We start from the raw sequence: 19616 nt of genomic DNA on the forward strand, positions 1-19616 counted from the left end.
GTGCCCAGCCCCATCCCCTTCGCAGGGGACAGGACAACTCTACCCAAACAGGGTTTCCTGAATGTCAGCGCAGCAGGCCGCTCGCCCAGAAGGCAGGCTGAAAAATCAGGAAGCCGACATCCCTAAGGTTCCTATAAAACAAGTGCACGCTGCCTGTGTCCTGGTCAATAACTTGGGCTCTGAGCATCCCCACAACCTCTCCTCATCAGAATGATGAGAAGGAGAAATCCCCCCCCCCCAGCAAAGAAAAGATAATGCGTCTGTGGCCTCTGCCACAGAACTGATGGATATGGATATAACCAAATTGTCAGAAATGGAGTTCAGAGTAACAATGGTCAAGATGATGTGTAAGCTTGAAAAAACTATGAATGAAAATATTAACGAGAATATAGAATCTCTAAGGGCAGAAATGAGAGCGAGTCTTGCAGAAATTAAAAATGCTATGAATCAAATGCAGTCTAAACTAGACGCTCTGACAGCCAGGGTAAATGAGGCAGAAGAATGAATTAGTGAATTGGAGGATGGGATGGTAGAAGAGAAATTTAAAACAGAAACTTGCCTCAAAAAAATCCAATCTCAAGAATGTAGATTACGGGAGATTATTGACTTAATAAAACATTCCAATGTCAGAATCATCGGCATCCCCGAGGGGGTGGAGAAAGAGAGAGGTCTAGAAGAGATATTTGAACAAATTGTAGCTGAGAACTTCCCTAATCTGGCAAAGGAAACAAGCATTCATGTCCAGGAAGCAGAGAGGACCCCTACCAAGGTCAATGAGAACAGACCTACACCACGTCACGTCATAGTGCAATTTGCAAATATAGGATCCAAGGATACAGTACTGAAAGCGGCCAGGGGGAAGAAAATCCTTACGTACAGAGGGAAAAATATCAGAATAACATCAGACCTGTCTACAGAGACCTGGCAGGCTAGGAAGGGTTGGCATGGTATTTTCAAAGCTCTATCTGAGAAGAACATGCAGCCAAAGATCCTTTATCCAGCAAGGCTGTCATTCAGAATCAATGGAGAGATAAGGACCTTCCAGGATCGGCAGAAACTGAAGGAATTCGTAACCACCAAACCAGCCCTACAGGAGATATTAAGGGGGGCTCTATAAAAGTAAAAAGACCCCAAGAGTGTTACAGAACAGAAATTTACAATCTATAGAAACAAAGACTTTACAGGCAACATGGCATCATTAAAATCATATCTCTCAATAATCAGTCTCAATGTAAATGGCCTAAATGCTCCCATAAAGCGCCAAAGGGTTGCAGATTGGATAAAAAGACATGACCCATCCATTTGCTATCTACAAGAGACTCATTTTGAACCTAAAGATATGTCCAGACTGAAAGTGAAGGGATGGAAAACCATTTTTCATGCCAATGGACCTCAAAAGAAAGCTGGGGTAGCAATTCTCATATCAGACAGATTAGATTTTAAACTAAAGACTGTAGTGAGAGATACAGAAGGACACTATATTATTCTTAAAGGATGTATCCAACAAGTGGATATGACAATTATAAATATCTATGCCCCCAACAGGGGAGCAGCTAGATACATAAGCCAACTCTTAACCAGAATAAAGAGACATATAGATAATAATACATTAATAGTAGGGGACCGTAACACTCCACTGTCAGCAATAGACAGATCACCTAAGCAGGAAATCAACAAAGAAGCAAGAGCTTTGAATGACATACTGGAACAGATGGACCGCATAGATATGTATAGAACACTACACCCCAGAACAACAGAATACTCATTCTTTTAGAATGCACGTGGAACATTCTCCAGAATAGACCATATACTGGTCACAAAACAGGTCTTAACCGATACCAAAAGACTGAGATTATTCCCTGCATATTCTCAGACCACAATGCTTTGAAACTGGAACTCAATCACAAGGAAAAATTTGGAAGAAACTTGAACACTTGGAAACTAAGAACCATCCTGCTCAAAAATGATTGGGTAGACCAGGAAATTAAAAATCAGTTTAAACAATTTCTGGAGACCAATGAGAATGAAAACACATCGGTCCAAAACCTGTGGGACACTGCAAAGGCTGTCCTAAGGGGAAAATACATAGCCATCCAAGCCTCACTCAAGAGAACAGAAAAATCTAAAATGCAGTTTTTATATTCTCACCTCAAGAAGCTGGAGCTGGAACAGAAGAATAGGTGTAACCCATGCACAAGAAGGCAGGTGATCAAGATTAGAGCAGAGATCAATGAATTAGAAACCAGGAGCACAGTAGAGCAGATCAACAGAACTAGAAGCTGGTTCGTTGAAAGAATAAATAAGATTGATAACCCACTGGCCAGACTTATTCAAAAGAATAGAGAAAGGACCCAAATTAATAAAATTATGAATGAAAGGGGAGAGATCACAACCAGCACCAATGAAATAGGAAGGATCATTAGAAACTTTTATCAACAGCTTTATGCCAACAAATTAAACAACCTGGAAGAAATGGATGCCTTCCTGGAAACCTATAAACTACCAAGACTGAAACAGGAAGAAATTGATTATTTAAACAGACCGATTAATTATGAAGAGATTGAAGCAGTGATCAAAAACAAGAGTCCAGGGCCTGATGGATTTCCCGGGGAAATCTACCAAACATTCAAAGAAAAAATAATACCTATTCTCCTGAAGCTGTTTCAAAAAATAGAAACAGAAGGAAAACTACCAGACTCATTCTATGAGGCCAGTATTACCTTGATCCCCAAACCAGGCAAAGACCCCATCAAAAAGGAGAATTACAGACCGATTTCCCTGATGAATATGGATGCCAAAATTCTGAACAAGATCCTAGCTGATAGGATCCAAAAGTACATTAAAAGGATTATCCATCAAGACCAAGTGGGATTCATCCCTGGGATGCAAGGGTGGCTCAACATTCGCAAAATCATCAGTGTGATAGATCATATCAACAAGAAAAGAGTCAAGATCCTCTTGATCCTGGGGTGCCTGGGTGGCACAGCGGTTGGGTGTCTGCCTTTGGCTCAGGGCGTGATCCCAGCGTTGTGGGATCGAGCCCCACATCGGGCTCCTCTGCTGTGAGCCTGCTTCTTTCTCTCCCACTCCCCCTGCTTGTGTTCCCTCTCTCGCTGGCTGTCTCTGTCTCTCTCTGTCAAATAAATAAATAAAATCTTTAAAAAAAAAAAAAAAGATCCTCTTGATCCTCTCAATTGATGCAGAAAAAGCATTTGTCAAAATACAGCATTCTTTCCTGATTAAAACCCTTCAGAGTGTAGGGATAGAGGGCACATTCCTCAATTTCATAAAAACCATCTATGAAAAGCCTACAGCGAATATCATTCTCAACGGGGAAAAGCGGAAAGCCTTTCACTTAAGATCAGGAACACGACAAGGATGCCCACTCTCACCACTATTATTCAACATAGTACTAGAAGTCCTTGCAACAGCAATCAGACAACAAAAAGGGATAAATGTATGCAAATCGGCAAAGAAGAAGTCAAACTGTCTCTCTTCACAGATGACATGATACTCTATATGGAAAACCCAAAAGAATCCAATCCCAAACTACTAGAAGTTATAGAGCAATTCAGTAATGTGGTGGGATACAAAATCAATGCTCAGAAATCAGTTGCATTTCTATACACGAACAATGAGACTGAAGAAAGAGAAATTAGGGAATCCATCCCATTTACAATAGCACCAAAAATCATACGTTATCTTGAAATTAACTTAACCAGAGACATAAAGGGTCTATATTCTAGAAACTACAAATCACTTTTTTTTTAAAGATTTTATTTATTTATTCGACAGAGATAGAGACAGCCAGCGAGAGAGGGAACACAAGCAGGGGGAGTGGGAGAGGAAGAAGCAGGCTCATAGAGGAGGAGCCTGATGTGGGGCTCGATCCCATAACGCCGGGATCACGCCCTGAGCTGAAGGCAGACACTTAACCGCTGTGCCACCCAGGCGCCCCTAGAAACTACAAATCACTCTTGAAAGACATTGAAGACACCAAAAGATGGAAAAATATTCCATGCTCATGGATCGGAAGAATAAACATAGTTAAAATGTCCATGCTACCCAGAGGAATCTACACTTTGAATGCCATCCCGATCAAAATACCAATGACATTTTTCAAAGAACTGGAACAAACAGCCCTTAAATTTGTGTGGAACCAGAAAAGACCCCGAATCTCCAAGGAATTGTTGAAAAGGAAAAACAAAGCTGGGGGCATCACGTTGCCGGACTTCAAGCTGTACTACAAAGCTGTGATCACAAAGACAGCATGGTACTCGCACAAAAATAGACACATAGACCAATGGAACAGAGTAGAGAACCCAGAAATGGACCCTCGGCTCTTTGGGCAACTAATCTTTGATAAAGCAGGAAAAAACATCCAGTGGAAAAAAGACAGTCTCTTCAATAAATGGTGCTGGGGAAATTCGACAGCTATATGCAAAAGAATGAAACTTGACCACTCTCTCACACCATACACAAAGATAAACTGCAAATGGTTGAAAGACCTCGATGTGAGACAGGAATCCATCAAAATCCTAGAGGAGAACATAGGCTGCAACCTCTTTGACATTGGCCACAGCAACTTTTTTCATGACACATCTCCAAAGGCAAGAGAAACAAAAGAAAATATGAACTTGTGGGACTTCATCTAGATAAAATCTTCTGCACAGCCAAGGAAACAGTCAAAAAAACTAAGAGGCAGCCCACAGAATGGGAGAAGATATTTGCAAATGACACTACAGATAAAAGACTTGTATCCAAGATCTACAAAGAACTTCTCAGACTCAACACCCAAGAAACAAATAATCAAATTAAAAAATGGGCAAAAGATATGAACAGACACTTTTCCAATGAAGACATAGAAATGGCTAACAGACACATGAAAAAATATTCAAAATCATTAGCCATCAGGGAAATTCAAATCAAAACCACACTAAGATACCACCTTACGCCAGTTAGAATGGCAAAAATGGACAAGGCAGGAAACAACAAATGTTGGAGAGGATGTGGAGAAAGAGGATCCCTCCTACATTGTTGGTGGGAATGCAAGTTGGTACAGCCACTTTGGAAAACAGTGTGGAGGTCCCTTAAAAAGTTAAAAATTGCGCTACCCTATGATCCAGCAATTGCACTATTTGGTATTTACCCCAAAGATACAGATGTAGTGAAGAGAAGGGCCATATGCACCCCAATGTTCATAGCAGCATTGTCCACAATAGCTAAATCGTGGAAGGAGCCGAGATGCCCTTCAACAGATGACTGAATTAAGAAGATGTGGTCCATATAGTCAATGGAATATTACTCAGCCATCAGAAAGAACAATTACCCAACATTCACAGCAACATGGACGAGACTGGAGGAGATTATGCTAAGTGAAATAAGTCAAGCAGAGAAAGACAATTATCATATGGTTTCACTCATTTATGGAACATAAGAAATAGGAAGATCGGTAGGAGAAGGAAGGGAAGAATGAAGGGGGGGTAAACAGAAGGTGAAATGAAGCATGAGAGACTGTGGACTCTGGGAAACAAACTGAGGGCTTCGGAGGGGAGGGGGGATGGGGGAATGGGATAGGCCAGTGATGGGTATTAAGGAGGGCACATATTGCATGGCGCACTGGGTGTTATATGCAAGTAATGAATCATGGAACATTGCATCAAGACCTGGGGATGTACTGTATGGTGACTAATATAACAAAGTAAATATTATTTAAAAAAAAAGAGAAAAAAACAGAAGATCGTAGGGGAAGAAAGTAAAAAATAAAACAGGATGAAATCAGAGAGGCAAACAAGCCATAAGAGACTCTTAATCATAGGAAACAAACTGAGGGCTGCTGGAGGGGAGGTGTGGGGGGATGGACTAACTGGGTGATGGACATTAAGGAGGGGGAAAAAAGAGTGAATTTTACTCTATGTAAATAGTACCTCAATAAACCTGACTTAAAAAAATAAAATCAGATCCAGATTAAAATAAAAATTAAAAATAACTTTTTAGACAAACTTTCTTGACAAGAAAAAGAAAAAACAAGTAGTTAACATTCTTTATTGAAATTAATCCCTTTCTTTCCTTTTCAAGAAAGTGAGAACTTATAGGCAAACATAATATGTTTTTATTAAACAACTGGTTTAAGCCAAAATGGGATATAATTTTTCTAAAGGTAGACTTGTTAGGCTTACTTTTAAAAAGTTTATGAATATAATTAATGTTCTCAATATGAAAATAAGTTAACAATGTTGAATAGTAAAGTTAATAAAACCATATGTCAAAGCAATATGAATAAATTTATAGCCTAAGACACAATTTTATATGACTTTAAAAGAAACCATTTTTTAATGAGTGGCATGGTCAAGCTCATGTAAGATAATTGTAAAATTAATATATACATATATTGGTTTCATGATCACTTTAATAGGCTTATAAACACATTTTAATCTTAATTGCTATTTTTGGAGCTAAAAATAAGTTTATTTCTTAATTGTGAAATCTATGCCTTTTGTTGTTGCATAGTTACTAGACTCTGGGTTGAATGTGAGATAAGTTCCCATGGATTTCATTTTCAACTGAAATGAGACAATTTCTGTCCTTGTTCTTGGTGCTTCTTAAAAAATACTTTCTCATATATGTAAGAAGATAAAAATGGCAGCCTCACCATTCCCCACATCAACAACTGGTAATGGACTCAACCAAATGATCATGGTTCTACTTTACAAGACTAAAAGACTTACAACAATTGCTAATGGGGCACCTTGGTCACTCTGCATTATTTTTTGTAGAACCCCCTAGTGTTCCACAGAACCCCATTTGAGAAACCCTGCTCTAGGGACTTGGATAATGAATACTAGGGTAATGTGAACCCCTGTACATAATTATTAACCTGAAATTTTTTTCCAATCTGTTTATCACTTACAGTCATAACATCCATACCTCGTAAATACTGTCTAAAAGGACAAGTAAGATCCGGATATGTTTAAAAGAGGGAAAAGGGCATGCCAAATGAGGAGAATAATTAGAGCAAAGGCTAATTAATGGAGCAGGAGATTCTATAATAAATAGAACCGGGTGACACCAACAAAGAACTGATAGACAATAGTGAGGCTTGAAGTTGGGAAAAGTACGACTGAGTTGTAGAGTCCTTGAACTAAGAAAGAAAAGTCTCAAAAATCCACTAAGGTTTTGAGAGTTGAGTGAAACTGATGGAAGTGATTGGAAGGAAGATAAATCTGGACAGACAAGCACAGATATTGTTGTGATAATTCATGCAAGTGGAAATGAGAGCCAGAACCAGAATGATGACAATAGATGGAAGGAATGGGATGAGTATGGGACACATGGTGAGTAGAGTTGATGATATCAGGGATCAAAATGACAATGAATATATTTACACTAATGCTGTTTCCATTCTCAGAAATATTAGAAATGTGGAATCAAGTGAATTTTTTTTTTTTGAAGTGCTGCTAGGCTGAGCTATTTTCCAAGACTTACCAGCCAGTCATCTTTCTTGGCCTTGTCTCCCAACACTATTCCTATCATTTCACAAAGGAGTACAGATCCAGCAGTGTCAGATCATCTGATTTTTCAAGAGAAGCTAGAAATCGAGCTACTTCATGATACCTTCCTATTTTTAAATGTTAACAATTCCATTTTTTTGTTGTTGTTAACAAATAAAACATACTGTGGACTAGACTTGGTTGCTAATTTGCAACCTGTGTCTAGAATTCTGTGTTCTGCTTTCTAAAATCACTTCAAAATGTACCCCGAACCAAGAGGTAATATAATCCTCTTGAAGCCTCTCTGCATAATTCCTAGCAGGAATTAATGAGCAGGAAGCTCACAGAAAGGCTTTTTATAGTAGCTAATATTTTCCTTTTGTTGGAATGTTGATTTTAAAGTTACAAGCCTTTTTCTGCTTCTTCCCAGCCAGGTCTCTAGACAAACTTTATAACTTTGCTGATTGCTCTGGACTCCACCTGATATTTGCTCTAAATGCACTGCGTCGTAATCCCAATAACTCCTGGAACAGTTCTAGTGCCCTGAGTCTGTTGAAGTACAGTGCCAGCAAAAAGTACAACATTTCTTGGGAACTGGGAAATGGTAAGTAAGGATGTTATTTCCTCTGAATTGACAAGATAAAAAATAAGTTCCCTGGAACATAGCCTTAGTTAGACCATCTATAGTGTACTGGCCCAGAAAATACTTAGAATATTTGGCCACTGAATTGACCTTCTAGATAGGAAAAGACCAAATAGTGAAGTACAGTAGATTTAGTGAATCCACACCTGCTTCTTGGAACTGTGAATATCATTTGCCGTGTTGTTTCACTTCATATTAAGGACAGCGCAAGAATCAGTTGAAAGAATACTATTGGCCAAAGGAACTGAATAGACGTTTCTCCAAAGAAAAATATAAAAAGCCAAAAAACACATGAAAAGATGCTCAACATCTTTAGCCATCAGGAAAAAGCAAATCAAAACCACAGTAAAATAGTATTTCACATCCACTAGGATGCCCATGATAAAAAAAAAGGATAACAACTATTGGCAGGGATGTGGAGAAATCAGAACCTTCATACGCTGCTGGTGGGAATGTAAAACAGTGTAGCCGCTTTGCAATACAGTCAGGCAGTTCCTCAAAAAGTTAAATGTAGAGTTCCTAAATGACCTAGCAATTCTACTCCTAGGTATATATTTAAGAGAAATGAAAGCATATGTCCACAGAAAAACTTACACATAGTAGCATTATTCATAATAGCCCCAAAGTGGAAACAACCCAAATGTCTATCAATAAATGGATAAATAAAATGTGGTATAGCCATGTGATGGAATATTATTTGACCACAAAAAAGGAATGAAGCACTGATACACGCTACAACATGGATGAACCTTGAAAAGATGATGCCAAATGAAAAAACCCAGTCACATATTTATATAAAATGTCCAAAGTAGGTAAATCTGAAGAGACAGTAGATGAGTGGTTGCCTAGAGCTAGGGGTGGCAGAGATGAGAGGAATTGCTAAAGGGCCTGAGCCTTCTTCTGGGGGTGATAAATATCTTCTAAATTTGTTGTGGTGATGATTGTGCAACTTACAACCATTGAATCATGTACATTAATTTGGTGAATTGTATAGATGTAAATTGTATACTCCTGTTACCAAAAAAAAGAAAAATATTGTGTTTGTCTCTTCTATTTTAAAGGGTATCAGTGCATGTTTTCTGCCACTGGTTCGTGACAAAAACCTTCAATTTACCTCCTTAGGAGGTTTATTTGTAATTGTCAACGATATTGTCATCCTATATTTACGTAGTATTTAGTTTACATAGCAAGTCCCAATACTCTTCTATTTGGACCTTAAAGTGCTAAATGAAGAGCCTAATAAAGGAAATATTATGCAGGTGAGGAAGTACATTGAAAAAGTTAAAGAGAATTGCTAAAGACATCAGTAAATGCTAACTCTATGTCAGGATCTTGGGACTTCTAACAGAAAAGGAGGTACTTTTTTTACTATCCTATGAGATTTTTTTAATGTTATTAAAACTTCTTGGCTTTCTTCACTTCCTTCAACTTTCATTGAACAAATATTTATTGACTGCCTTGTCTGTACCAAAGGTACTACACTAGTTTTGAGAGAAGAGTAAATACAGATAAATATCCCTGCCTTCTTTCTAGTAGAGAAGGTAGAAAATAACTAGGATTTGAAAACAGTTCATCATTATGTTCTCTCATACAACATTTTTGTCCTTTAGTAATTCAACTTGAAGTATTCAACTTGACCCTATTGTTTTTCTAACAATGAGTTAATGTACCTCTGCCTTCTGTCCCTCCTATCCTCCTCTCTCCCTTTCTCTTTTCCCCTCTCACCCTCTCACTGTTCCTTCCTTCCTCTTCATTTTGCAATTCAATTATCAAATTTATATACTTGAGCAAACATCTCTGAAGTCCAATTTTAGAACATTTCCATCACTCCAAAAAGATCCCTCATGCCTATTTGCCATCAGTCCCTGTAACCATGCCCAGTTTCAGGAAACCCTAATCTGTTTCCCATCTATAGATTTGTCTTTTATGGACATTTCATATTATTGGATCATATAATAGTCTTTTGCATCTGACTTCTTTCACCTAGCATGTTTTTGAAGTTTATCCATTTTGTAGCATGTAAAAGTAGCTCATTCCCTTTTATTGCTGAATAGTATTCCAGTGTGTGGCTATATATCCCATTTTGCTTTTCCATTTACCAGATGATGGACATCTGGATTGTTTCTACTTTTGGGCTTTGATAAATAATGCTGCTATAAACATTCACACATAAGTTTTTGTGTGGAGATATGCTTTTATTTCTCCTAGGAAGATACCCAGGAGGGAGTAGAGTTGCTATTTCATAGTATGGTAAGTTTATGTTTATTTTTTAACAACTGCCAAATATTTTCCTAAGTAGCTCTACCATTTTACATTTTCACCGGAAATGTATAAGGGTTCTAGCTTTTCTACATCTTTGGAAACACTTGTTAATATCTGTCTGATTATAACCATTCCAGTGAGTTTGAAGTAGTATCTTAATATGGCTTTAATTGGCACTTCCCTAATGACAAATGATGTTGAGTGTCTTTTCATGTGATAATCAGCCATTCTTACATCTTTGGTGAAATGTCTACTCAAATCTTCTACCCTTTTAATTGAGTTACTTTATTATTGAGTTGTAAAAGTTTTAAATAGATTCTGGATATGAGTTCTTTGTCAAATATATGATTTGCAAATATTTTCCCCAGTCTATAGCTTCTCTTTGCACTTTCTTTATGACATCTTTTAAAGTGCAGGAGTTTTGGATTTTGATAAAATTCAATTTATCAGCTTTTCATTTTATGGATCATACTTTTGGTATCATTTTTTGCTTAACCTCAAAACACAAAGTGGGTTTTTTTTCTATATTTTCTTATAATTTGTGCTTTCGCATTTGGGTATAAGATCCATTACAAGTTAATTTTGAGTGTGTTATGAAGTTAGAGTCTAAATTCATCTTTTTGCATGTGGATATCAAGTTGTCCTAGCACTATGTAAAAGACTATTCTTTCCCTATTGTATTCTCTTAACACTTTTGTCAAAAATCTACCAAAAATGAATTTATTTCTGGAGTCCTAATTCTATTCAACTGATCAGTATGTCTGTCCTTATATTAGCACTACATTGTCTTGATTACAATAGCTTTGTAATGAGTTTTGAAATTGGGAAGTATAAATCCTCCAACTTTGTTCTTTTTAAAAATTGTTTTGGCTATCCTAGGTGTTTGCATTTCCACACAGCTTCTTAATTTCCTTAACAAAGCCCGCTGGAATTTTAATAGTGATAGCATTGAATCTGTAGATCATGTTGGGGAGAATTACTGTCTTAAGAATATTGAGTCTTCCTGTCCACGAACATAGATTATCTCCCCATTTATTAAATTTTTAATTTCAGCAATGTTTTGTAGTTAAGTGTACAAATTTTGCACTTTTTTTTGTGAAATTTAATCTTAAGTCTTTTTTTCTTTTTCATGAAATTATGAATGGAATTATTTTCTTAACTTCATTTATGTATTGTGCATTGCTGGTATTTAGAAATACAATTGATATTATATATTGATCTTTTATCCTCCAGACTTGCTGAACGTGATTTTTAGATCTTGTGATTTTTCACCCCATATGTGTGAATTGTTCAGGATTTTCTATATATAAGATATGCTGTCTGAGAATAAAGACAGTTTTACTTCAGATACTTTTTATTTCTTTCCTTGCCTGACTACACTGGCCAGAACCTCTAATACAAATGTTGAAGATAAGTGGGAAGAGTACACATTCCTGCTTGTTCACAGTCTTAGGGGGAGAACATTAAATATTTCACTATTAAGTATGACGTTTTACCATTAAACATTCAGTATTTCATCATTAAATATGTAGGTTGTTCCTCAGATACTGCTTATCAGATTGAAGATTTCCCTTCTATTCATAGTTGTTGAGAATATTTATCAGGAATGAGTGTTGGATTTTGTCAAATGCCTCTTTTTTTGCACCTATTGAGATGATGCTGTGTTTTTGGTCTTCCATTAATATGATATTTTACATTAGTTGGGTTTTTGTTATTAAATCAGTCTTGCATTCCTGGTATATATCCCCCTTGGCCATTGTATTGTAATACTTCTTATATATTGCAGGATTCAGTCTATAACCTATTTTGTTTGGGATTTTTGAATCTATATTTATGAGGAATATTCATCTGTAATTTTCTTTTCTTGCGATGTCTTTGACTTTGGTATCAGGAGAATATTGGCCTCATAAAAGTATTTGAGAAGTGTTCCCTCTTCCTCCATTTTCTGGAAGAGTTTATGAAGGATTGGTATTATTTCTTCCTCAGATATTTGATAGAATTTACCAATTAATCCATCTAGGTCTGTGCTTTCTTTGTGGAAATATTTTTAATGACTAATTCAATGTCCTTTGTTGTTATAAGCCTATACAGATTTTCTATTTCTTTTTGAGTTGGTTTTAGTAATTTGTATCTTTCTTGAAAATCTTTCATTTTATCTAAGTTGTCTAAATTAATGGCATAAAGTTATTCATAGTAGTCCCTTATCTTCCTAATTACTCTGAGGTCTTTAGTGGTGTTCCTTCTTTCATTCCTAATTTTGGTAATCTGTGACTTCTCTCTTTTCGTTTCTTGGTCAGTCTAGCTAATGGTACAGTTTTGTTGATTTTTTTCGAAGAACCAACTTTTGCTTTTATTGATTTTCTCTATTTTTCTTAATATCATTAATTTCTACTCTAATTTTTATTATTTCATTTCTTCTTGCTTTGGATTTAGTTTTCTCTTCTTTTTCTGCTTTCTTAAGATAGAAGCTTAGATTATTAATTTGAGATCTTTCTTCTTTTCTAATATAGAAGTCTTTTTTTTTCCTAAACAACAAAAATTTATTTTCTCACTGTTCTGGAAGCCCAAAGTCCAGGATCAGCAGGTGTCAGCAGATCTGGTTTCTTCTGTGCTTCTGTTGGTTTGCAGATGACCAGCTTCTCACTATGTTCTCACATGGCCTTCTCTCTGTGCATCCCTAATCTCTCTTTGTGTCTCTACATTTTTTAACACTTTTTTGGGGGAGCAGTTTTAGGTTTACAGCAAAATTGAAAGAAAGGTAGACATTTCCTATATATTCCCTGGACCGACACATGCATAGCCTACCCTGCTGTCAGCATCCCCCACCAGAGTGGTACTTTTTTTTACAATTGGTGAACCTACAGTAATACATCATAATCCCCTAAGTCTGTAGTTTACATTATGGTTCACTTTAGTGTGAATATACTGTGGATTTGGACAAATGTACAATGACATATATCCAGCACTATGGTGTCATAAAAGTGTTTTTACTGTCCTAAAAATCCTCTATGATCCATCTGTTTATCCCTCCTTCCTGTCCCTAAACTTTTCCAGCCATTACTCTTTTCACTCTGTCCCTAATTTTGTTTTTCCTAGAATGTCAAATAGTTGGAATTATACAGTATGTAGCCTTTTCAGATTGGCTTCTTTCACTTAATGTTATGCATTCAAGGTTCTTCCATATCTTTTCATGGCTTGTTACCTCATTTCTTTTTAGTGCTGAATAATATTCCATCGTGTAGGTGTACCACAGTTCATTTATCCATTCACCTACTGAAGGACATCTTCATTCTTCCAAGTTGTGGCAATTATGAATACAGCTGCCATAAATTCATGTGTAGACAAAAGTGAAGACATAAAATTTTTTAACTCCTTTGCATAAATAACTGGGAGCACAATTGCGGCATCGTATAGTGAGAATATGTTTTGTTTTGTAATAAATCACCAAACTCTTCCAAAGTGACCATATCATTTTTCATTCCTGCCAGCAATGAATGAGCATTCCTGTTGCTCCACATTCTACCTAGTTTTTGGTGCTGTCAGTGTTAACAAATTTCGGCCATTTGAATAGGCATGTAGTGGTATTTAATTGTTTTATTTTTTTATTTTTTTTATTTTAAGATTTTTAAAAAATTTATTTACTTGAGAGATTGAGCAAGTGAGAGAGAGAGAGAGCACATGTGGTGGGGGGGGAAGGGCAGGGGGAGAAGCAGATTCCCCTCTGAGCAGGGAGCTGATGTGGGACTTGATCCTAGGACCTGGGGATCATGACCTGAGCCAAAGGCAGATGCCCAACCAACTGAGCCACCCAGGCACCCTTAATTGTTGCTTTAATTTGCATTTCCCTGATGACATATGTGGAACATCTTTTCATTTTTTTATCTTTTCATATTTTTATTTGCCATCTGTATATCTCATTTGGTGAGGTGTCTGTTGAAGTCTTTTCCCATTTTTAAATCAGGTTGTTTGTTTCTAAATTTTAAGAGTTCTTTGTATATTTTGGATAACAGTCGTTTATCAGATGTGTCTTTTGCAAGTATTTTCTTCCAGTTTGTGGCGTGTGTTCTCATTCTCATAACATTGTCTTTTGCAGAGCAAATGTTTTTAATTTTAATGAAGTCCAGCTCATCAATTATTTCTTTCATGGATTGTGCCTTTGGTGTCATCCCATATGTTTTTACACATTTTATTTTCATTTTCATTTCCTTAAAAATATTTTCTAATTCCCCTTGTGATTTCTTTTTTGACTCATGGATTATTTAACTTCCAAATATTTATAGATTTCTCAAATTTCTTTCTGTTGAATTCTATTTTAAATCTGTTGTGGTCAGGGCACATACATTATATGATTTAATCCTTTTAAATAGTTAAGACTTGTTTTATGGTTTACCATATGGTCTGTCCTGAAGGACATTCTATATGCACTAAAAAAAATAATGAGTATCCTACTGTCGTTGGGTGGCGTGCTATATTGATATCAATCAGGTCAAGTTGGCAGATAGTGTTACTCATGTTTTCTATATAAATGCTAATTTTCTGTCTAGTTCTGTTGATTACTGAGAATGTGGTATTGAAGTCTCCTATTATTGCTGAATTTTCTATTTTTCTCTTTAATTTTGCTTCATGTATTTTGGCATTCTGTTGTTGGTATGTCTATGTTTATAATTGTTATATCTTCCCAACAAATTGACCCTTTTATCATTATAAAATGCCCGACATTATCTCTAATAACATTGTTGTCCTAAACATTGTTGTCTTAAAAAATCTGTTGTGTCTGATATTAGTGTAGTCATTCCAACTCTTTTATGATTACTGTTTGCATGGCATATCTTCTTCATCCTTTTACTTTCAAACTATTTGAGTCTTTTATTTTAAAACCTGTCTCTTTAGTTGAATCTTAGATTTTTATTCAGCATAACAACTTCTGCTTTTAATTGGAGTGTTCAGTCCATTTACATTTAATGTAATTGTTGATATGGTTGAATTTATATCTGCCATCTTGCTGTTTTCCCTTTATTTCATTTTTTGTTCCTCCCTTTCTCCTGTACTACCTTTATATGCAGAAGAGATATTGTCTAAGGTATTACTTTAATTTCTTTGTTTTTATTTTGTTTTACTTATTTTCATAGTAGTTTCTTATTGTAATACATATGAACTCATTACAATCTACTTTAGAGTAATAATAACTTAATTCCAGTTAACTATAGAAACTTTGCTCTGATAGAACTCAATTTCCCCCTCCTTTGTGCCATTATTATTCTAAACATTATGTTTTCATATGTTACAAGCCCGACAACCACAGTTTCATAATTTTTGTTTTATGTAACTATTATTTAAATTAGTTAAGAAAAGAGTAATGGGTATTTTCAACTGTCTTTTATATTTACCTATGCAATTGCCATTACTGGTGTTCTCTGTTTCTTTGTGTCATTTTGAGTCACCATCTGGTGTCATTTCCTTTCAACCTGAAAGACTTCCTTTCTCATTTCTTATAAGGCAGATTTTCTCACAACAAATTCTGTACTTTGTTTTTCTGGTTAAGGTCTAAATTTTGCTTTCAGTTTTGAAGGATAGATTGCTACATGTAGAATTCTTGGCTGACTTTTTTTTTTTATTCAGCATTTTGAATATGTCATCCTAGAGTCTTCTGTCCTCCATTATTTCTGATAAAAATTCAGCTGATAATTTCCTTCTGTTCCTCTGTATGTGAAAAGTCATTTCAGTTCCAAGATTTCCGTTTGATAATCCTTTATAATTTCTATCTCTTTATTTATATTTGATTGGTAAATAAAATCATACTTTCCTTGAAATTTTTATTCCTGTTAGTTTTTTGAACATATTTATAATAGTAGTTTTGAATTCTTTGCCCATAAAGTCTAACATTTGGGTTGCTTAGGAGACAGTTTCTATTGACTGCTTTTTTACTTGTTTATGGGTCACACTATCCTATTTCTTTTCATGCTATAATTTTTGGTGTTGTTGAAAGCTATACATTTTAAGTAATATGTTGGAACAACTCTGGATTCCGAATTCTCCATCTCAGAGTTGTTTTTGTTGTTCCTTTTTTGTTTGTTTAGTGACTTACATGGAATAATTCTGTAGAGTCTGTCTCTCTTGCATTGTGTAGCTGCTCATATATCTTAAGTTTTTCTATTTTTTAATTATTTCTTAAGGCCAGCTTCCTAGAGGTTGTCCCTGAGTCAGCATAGCTTAATGGTGGGACAGTGATTGATTAGAGGTTGTGCTTACCTTGCACCAGTAAGGCTTCCATCCTTTGCCAGTGGATCTGTGTGTGAGTTGGAGAACATATTCCAAATTTAAACAGTTTATAATTCTCACTGGCTTTTCTTTTCTGGCATGCTTCTCATGTCTCCTTTATAAATGTGCTAGGTTTCACATTCATCTGAGAGTACATGGATAGTTAGTGCCCTCTCCAGTCTCTCCTGAGCACACACAGCCTTCCAGACTACAAGGGGTATGCATTTAAACTACAGATCTGCAATAGTGGGGCTGTCCATCTGAGAGTGGAGTAGCTGAGTTACTTATATACTTATATTTAATTAGTGGTTCTGGTCACATGCAGAAATGTGGTCCTGCATGTGCTAGAAATTTTACATTGAGGAAGCCATGTAGAATATGGTGAAGAGAGTAACATTAACTCCACAGAAACTATTTTTAAATCAGGAGACACAGTGGTGAAAGCAATGTCGTATGTGTGAGCTTTTCAAGGCCCACTGTGACTGTCTTATTCCCCCAGATCTCCCTGTTAAATTTCTTGCAAGTCTGCTGGTCAATTTCTTGACTCTACCAGTATTAAAACCTCAAGGTAGCCAAGGTATTGGCCTTACCTGGAACATGTGCTTAATTCCAAATCAAGTTAGCTCCCTCCAGCGGTGGACTTGCTGGTTTTTAGGACTTTCCTTGCCGTTTTAGAACTACCAAGTTAATAGAAACTGAGGGAGGATGTTGTGCTCTAAATTATTTCACCCAGCCACTTTGTTATTGAACATTAAGATTTTTCTTTTTGATACAATGGCCATCTTTATAAAGCCTTCCTTTCTTACCATTTGTATCAGTTTCCTAAGCCTATTATAACAAATTACCATAAACTCAATGGTGTAAAACAACAGAAATGTATTTTCTCACAGTTCAGGGAACCAGAAGCCCGAAATCAGAGCATTGCCAGTGTTGACTCCTTCTGGAGGCTCCGAGAGAAAATCTATTCCATGCCTCTTTCTCAGCTTTTAGTAGTTGTTGCCAGCAATGCTTGGCATAGCAGCATCCCTTCAGCCTTTGCCTCCTTCGACACATGGCCCTCTTCCCTGTGTGTCTGTGCACCTGAATCTCGCTCTCAGTTTGTTCTTTTATAAAGACACCAGTCACTGGATTTAGGGCACACCCTAGTCCCGTATGACCTCATCTTAACTACATCTTCAAAGACAATATTTCCAAATAAGGTCACATTCTGAAGTTACGGGTAGACATGAACTTTGGGGGACACTATTCAACCCAGTAGACCAGTCATTATAAAGTATCACCCAAAAATCAGCATGGTCTCTCTCTTGTGGATTAGGTGATCTTATGCGAATATTAGTTTGACAATGAGTAGAATGCTAAAATGGCACTCAACTTTTCGTTATGATGGTTCCTCAAGTTAAACTAGCTTACACTCTCTTTTTGGTTATTTTATTCACAACGTTAAGAAGAAGGCAGAAAGATCTGTGGACAGGAAAGGGTTGGCAGAGCCTTACCCTTCTCAACTCTGACTTGCATGTCTGCTTTTAATCTAGAGCCAAATAACTATCGAACCATGCATGGCCGGGCGGTAAATGGCAGCCAGTTGGGAAAGGATTACATCCAGCTGAAGAGCCTGTTGCAACCCATCCGGATTTACTCCAGAGCCAGCTTATATGGCCCTAATATTGGGCGGCCCAGGAAGAACGTCATTGCCCTACTAGATGGGTAGGTCATATTTTTTAGCAGTTCTTAAAAGACTATTCATAAATGTAATGAATTAATGTATTTGTATTTTTCCTGGTTATTTGTGGTCTTAAGAAGGATGGAGAGATTTTTTTTCATAGTGACTTCCCTAACTCTAAATCAGTGATTCTGTGTCAAACAGCAGAAGAGCTTTGCATCTCTCCAGGCCTTCCATAGTCAGCAGAAGGTGGTGGGATTGGGGAAGGGTATCACAATCTCCTGGGCAGGTTGGAAGGGATTACATTGTTAAAGCACATTTAATATTATAGCATTTCATAGCATTTTATATTTTTAAAAAGTCAAAATATGATTACTCTATTCTTTTTTTTTTTTTTTTTAAACACTGTAGGAGCACCTGGCTGGCTCAGTCGGTGGAACATGCAACTCTTTTTTTTTTTTTTTTAAGATTTTATTTATTTACTGGACAGAGAGAGACACAGCGAGAGAGGGAACACCAGCAAGGGAGTGGGAGAGGGGACAGGGAGAAGCAGGCTTCCAGCTGAGCAAGGGAGCCCAATGCGTGATCCCAGGACCCTGGGATCATTACCCGAGCCAAAGGCAGATGCTTAGCGACTGAGCCATCCAGGCGCCCCTATTACTCTATTCTTATGACCAATTATAGAAAGTAAAGCTTGACAAAACCCTGGCCGGTATAGCTGGATTAAAAAGTTGAGAAACAGTGCTAGTGCTTGTAGATTAAAGCATTACTGAACTGATAGATTCATTAGCAGGTAGTCTAGAGAATTGCTACCATGTTTAATTAATTAATTTTGACTGAATCTAATAATCATTTTTAAGCACTGGTTATGGATGAGGCAGTATGTTAAATGCCCTCTGCCCAGTCCTGTTGGTGGGCCAGCCCAGACTGAATCCTTGCAGGTTAGATTCAGTTATACAGGGTCAGAGGGACTGTCTGAGGGAATGGCACGAGGAAGGCTGAACCTGTATATTGAATCCAAGACCTCAAATGGAAATGTGACTGGAGCAGAAAGGGTGAAAACTATGAAGTTGGGATAGTCAGGAGTTCCCCTGGAGCACGGAGGATACACCAAGACACCCCTGTTATGTACAATCCTGTCATACTCGGGGATAGATATGGTTATTCCTGAAAATTGAAAGATGAGTAAGACACTTTCCAGTGAAGTGCACATTCCAAATGAGGTTAGGTAAATGTTATACGAGTACAAACAGAGATTATCAGAGGAGAGAAACCTTTGGCCACCCTCCAAGATGGTCCTTGT

The 19616-nt window shown here is 36.8% G+C and overlaps 1 protein-coding gene across 1 annotated transcript in view; it reads left to right on the forward strand.

Moving 5' to 3' along the window:
- The first annotated feature begins 7750 nt into the window (after positions 1–7750).
- The window catches only part of LOC123783643 (inactive heparanase-2), a 244803-nt gene continuing 232937 nt past the window's right edge, over positions 7751–19616 (forward strand). Inside the window, exons 1-3 of the mRNA XM_087862506.1 lie at positions 7751–7769; positions 7921–8094; positions 18186–18357. Coding sequence (XP_087718632.1) covers positions 7751–7769; positions 7921–8094; positions 18186–18357 — 365 coding nt within the window. The remainder of the gene's footprint in view (positions 7770–7920; positions 8095–18185; positions 18358–19616) is intronic.

Source organism: Ursus americanus, chromosome 6 (genome assembly GCF_024610735.1).
Source record: "Ursus americanus isolate L20-20 chromosome 6, mUrsAme1.1.p, whole genome shotgun sequence".
Classification (NCBI taxonomy): Eukaryota; Metazoa; Chordata; class Mammalia; order Carnivora; family Ursidae; genus Ursus; species Ursus americanus.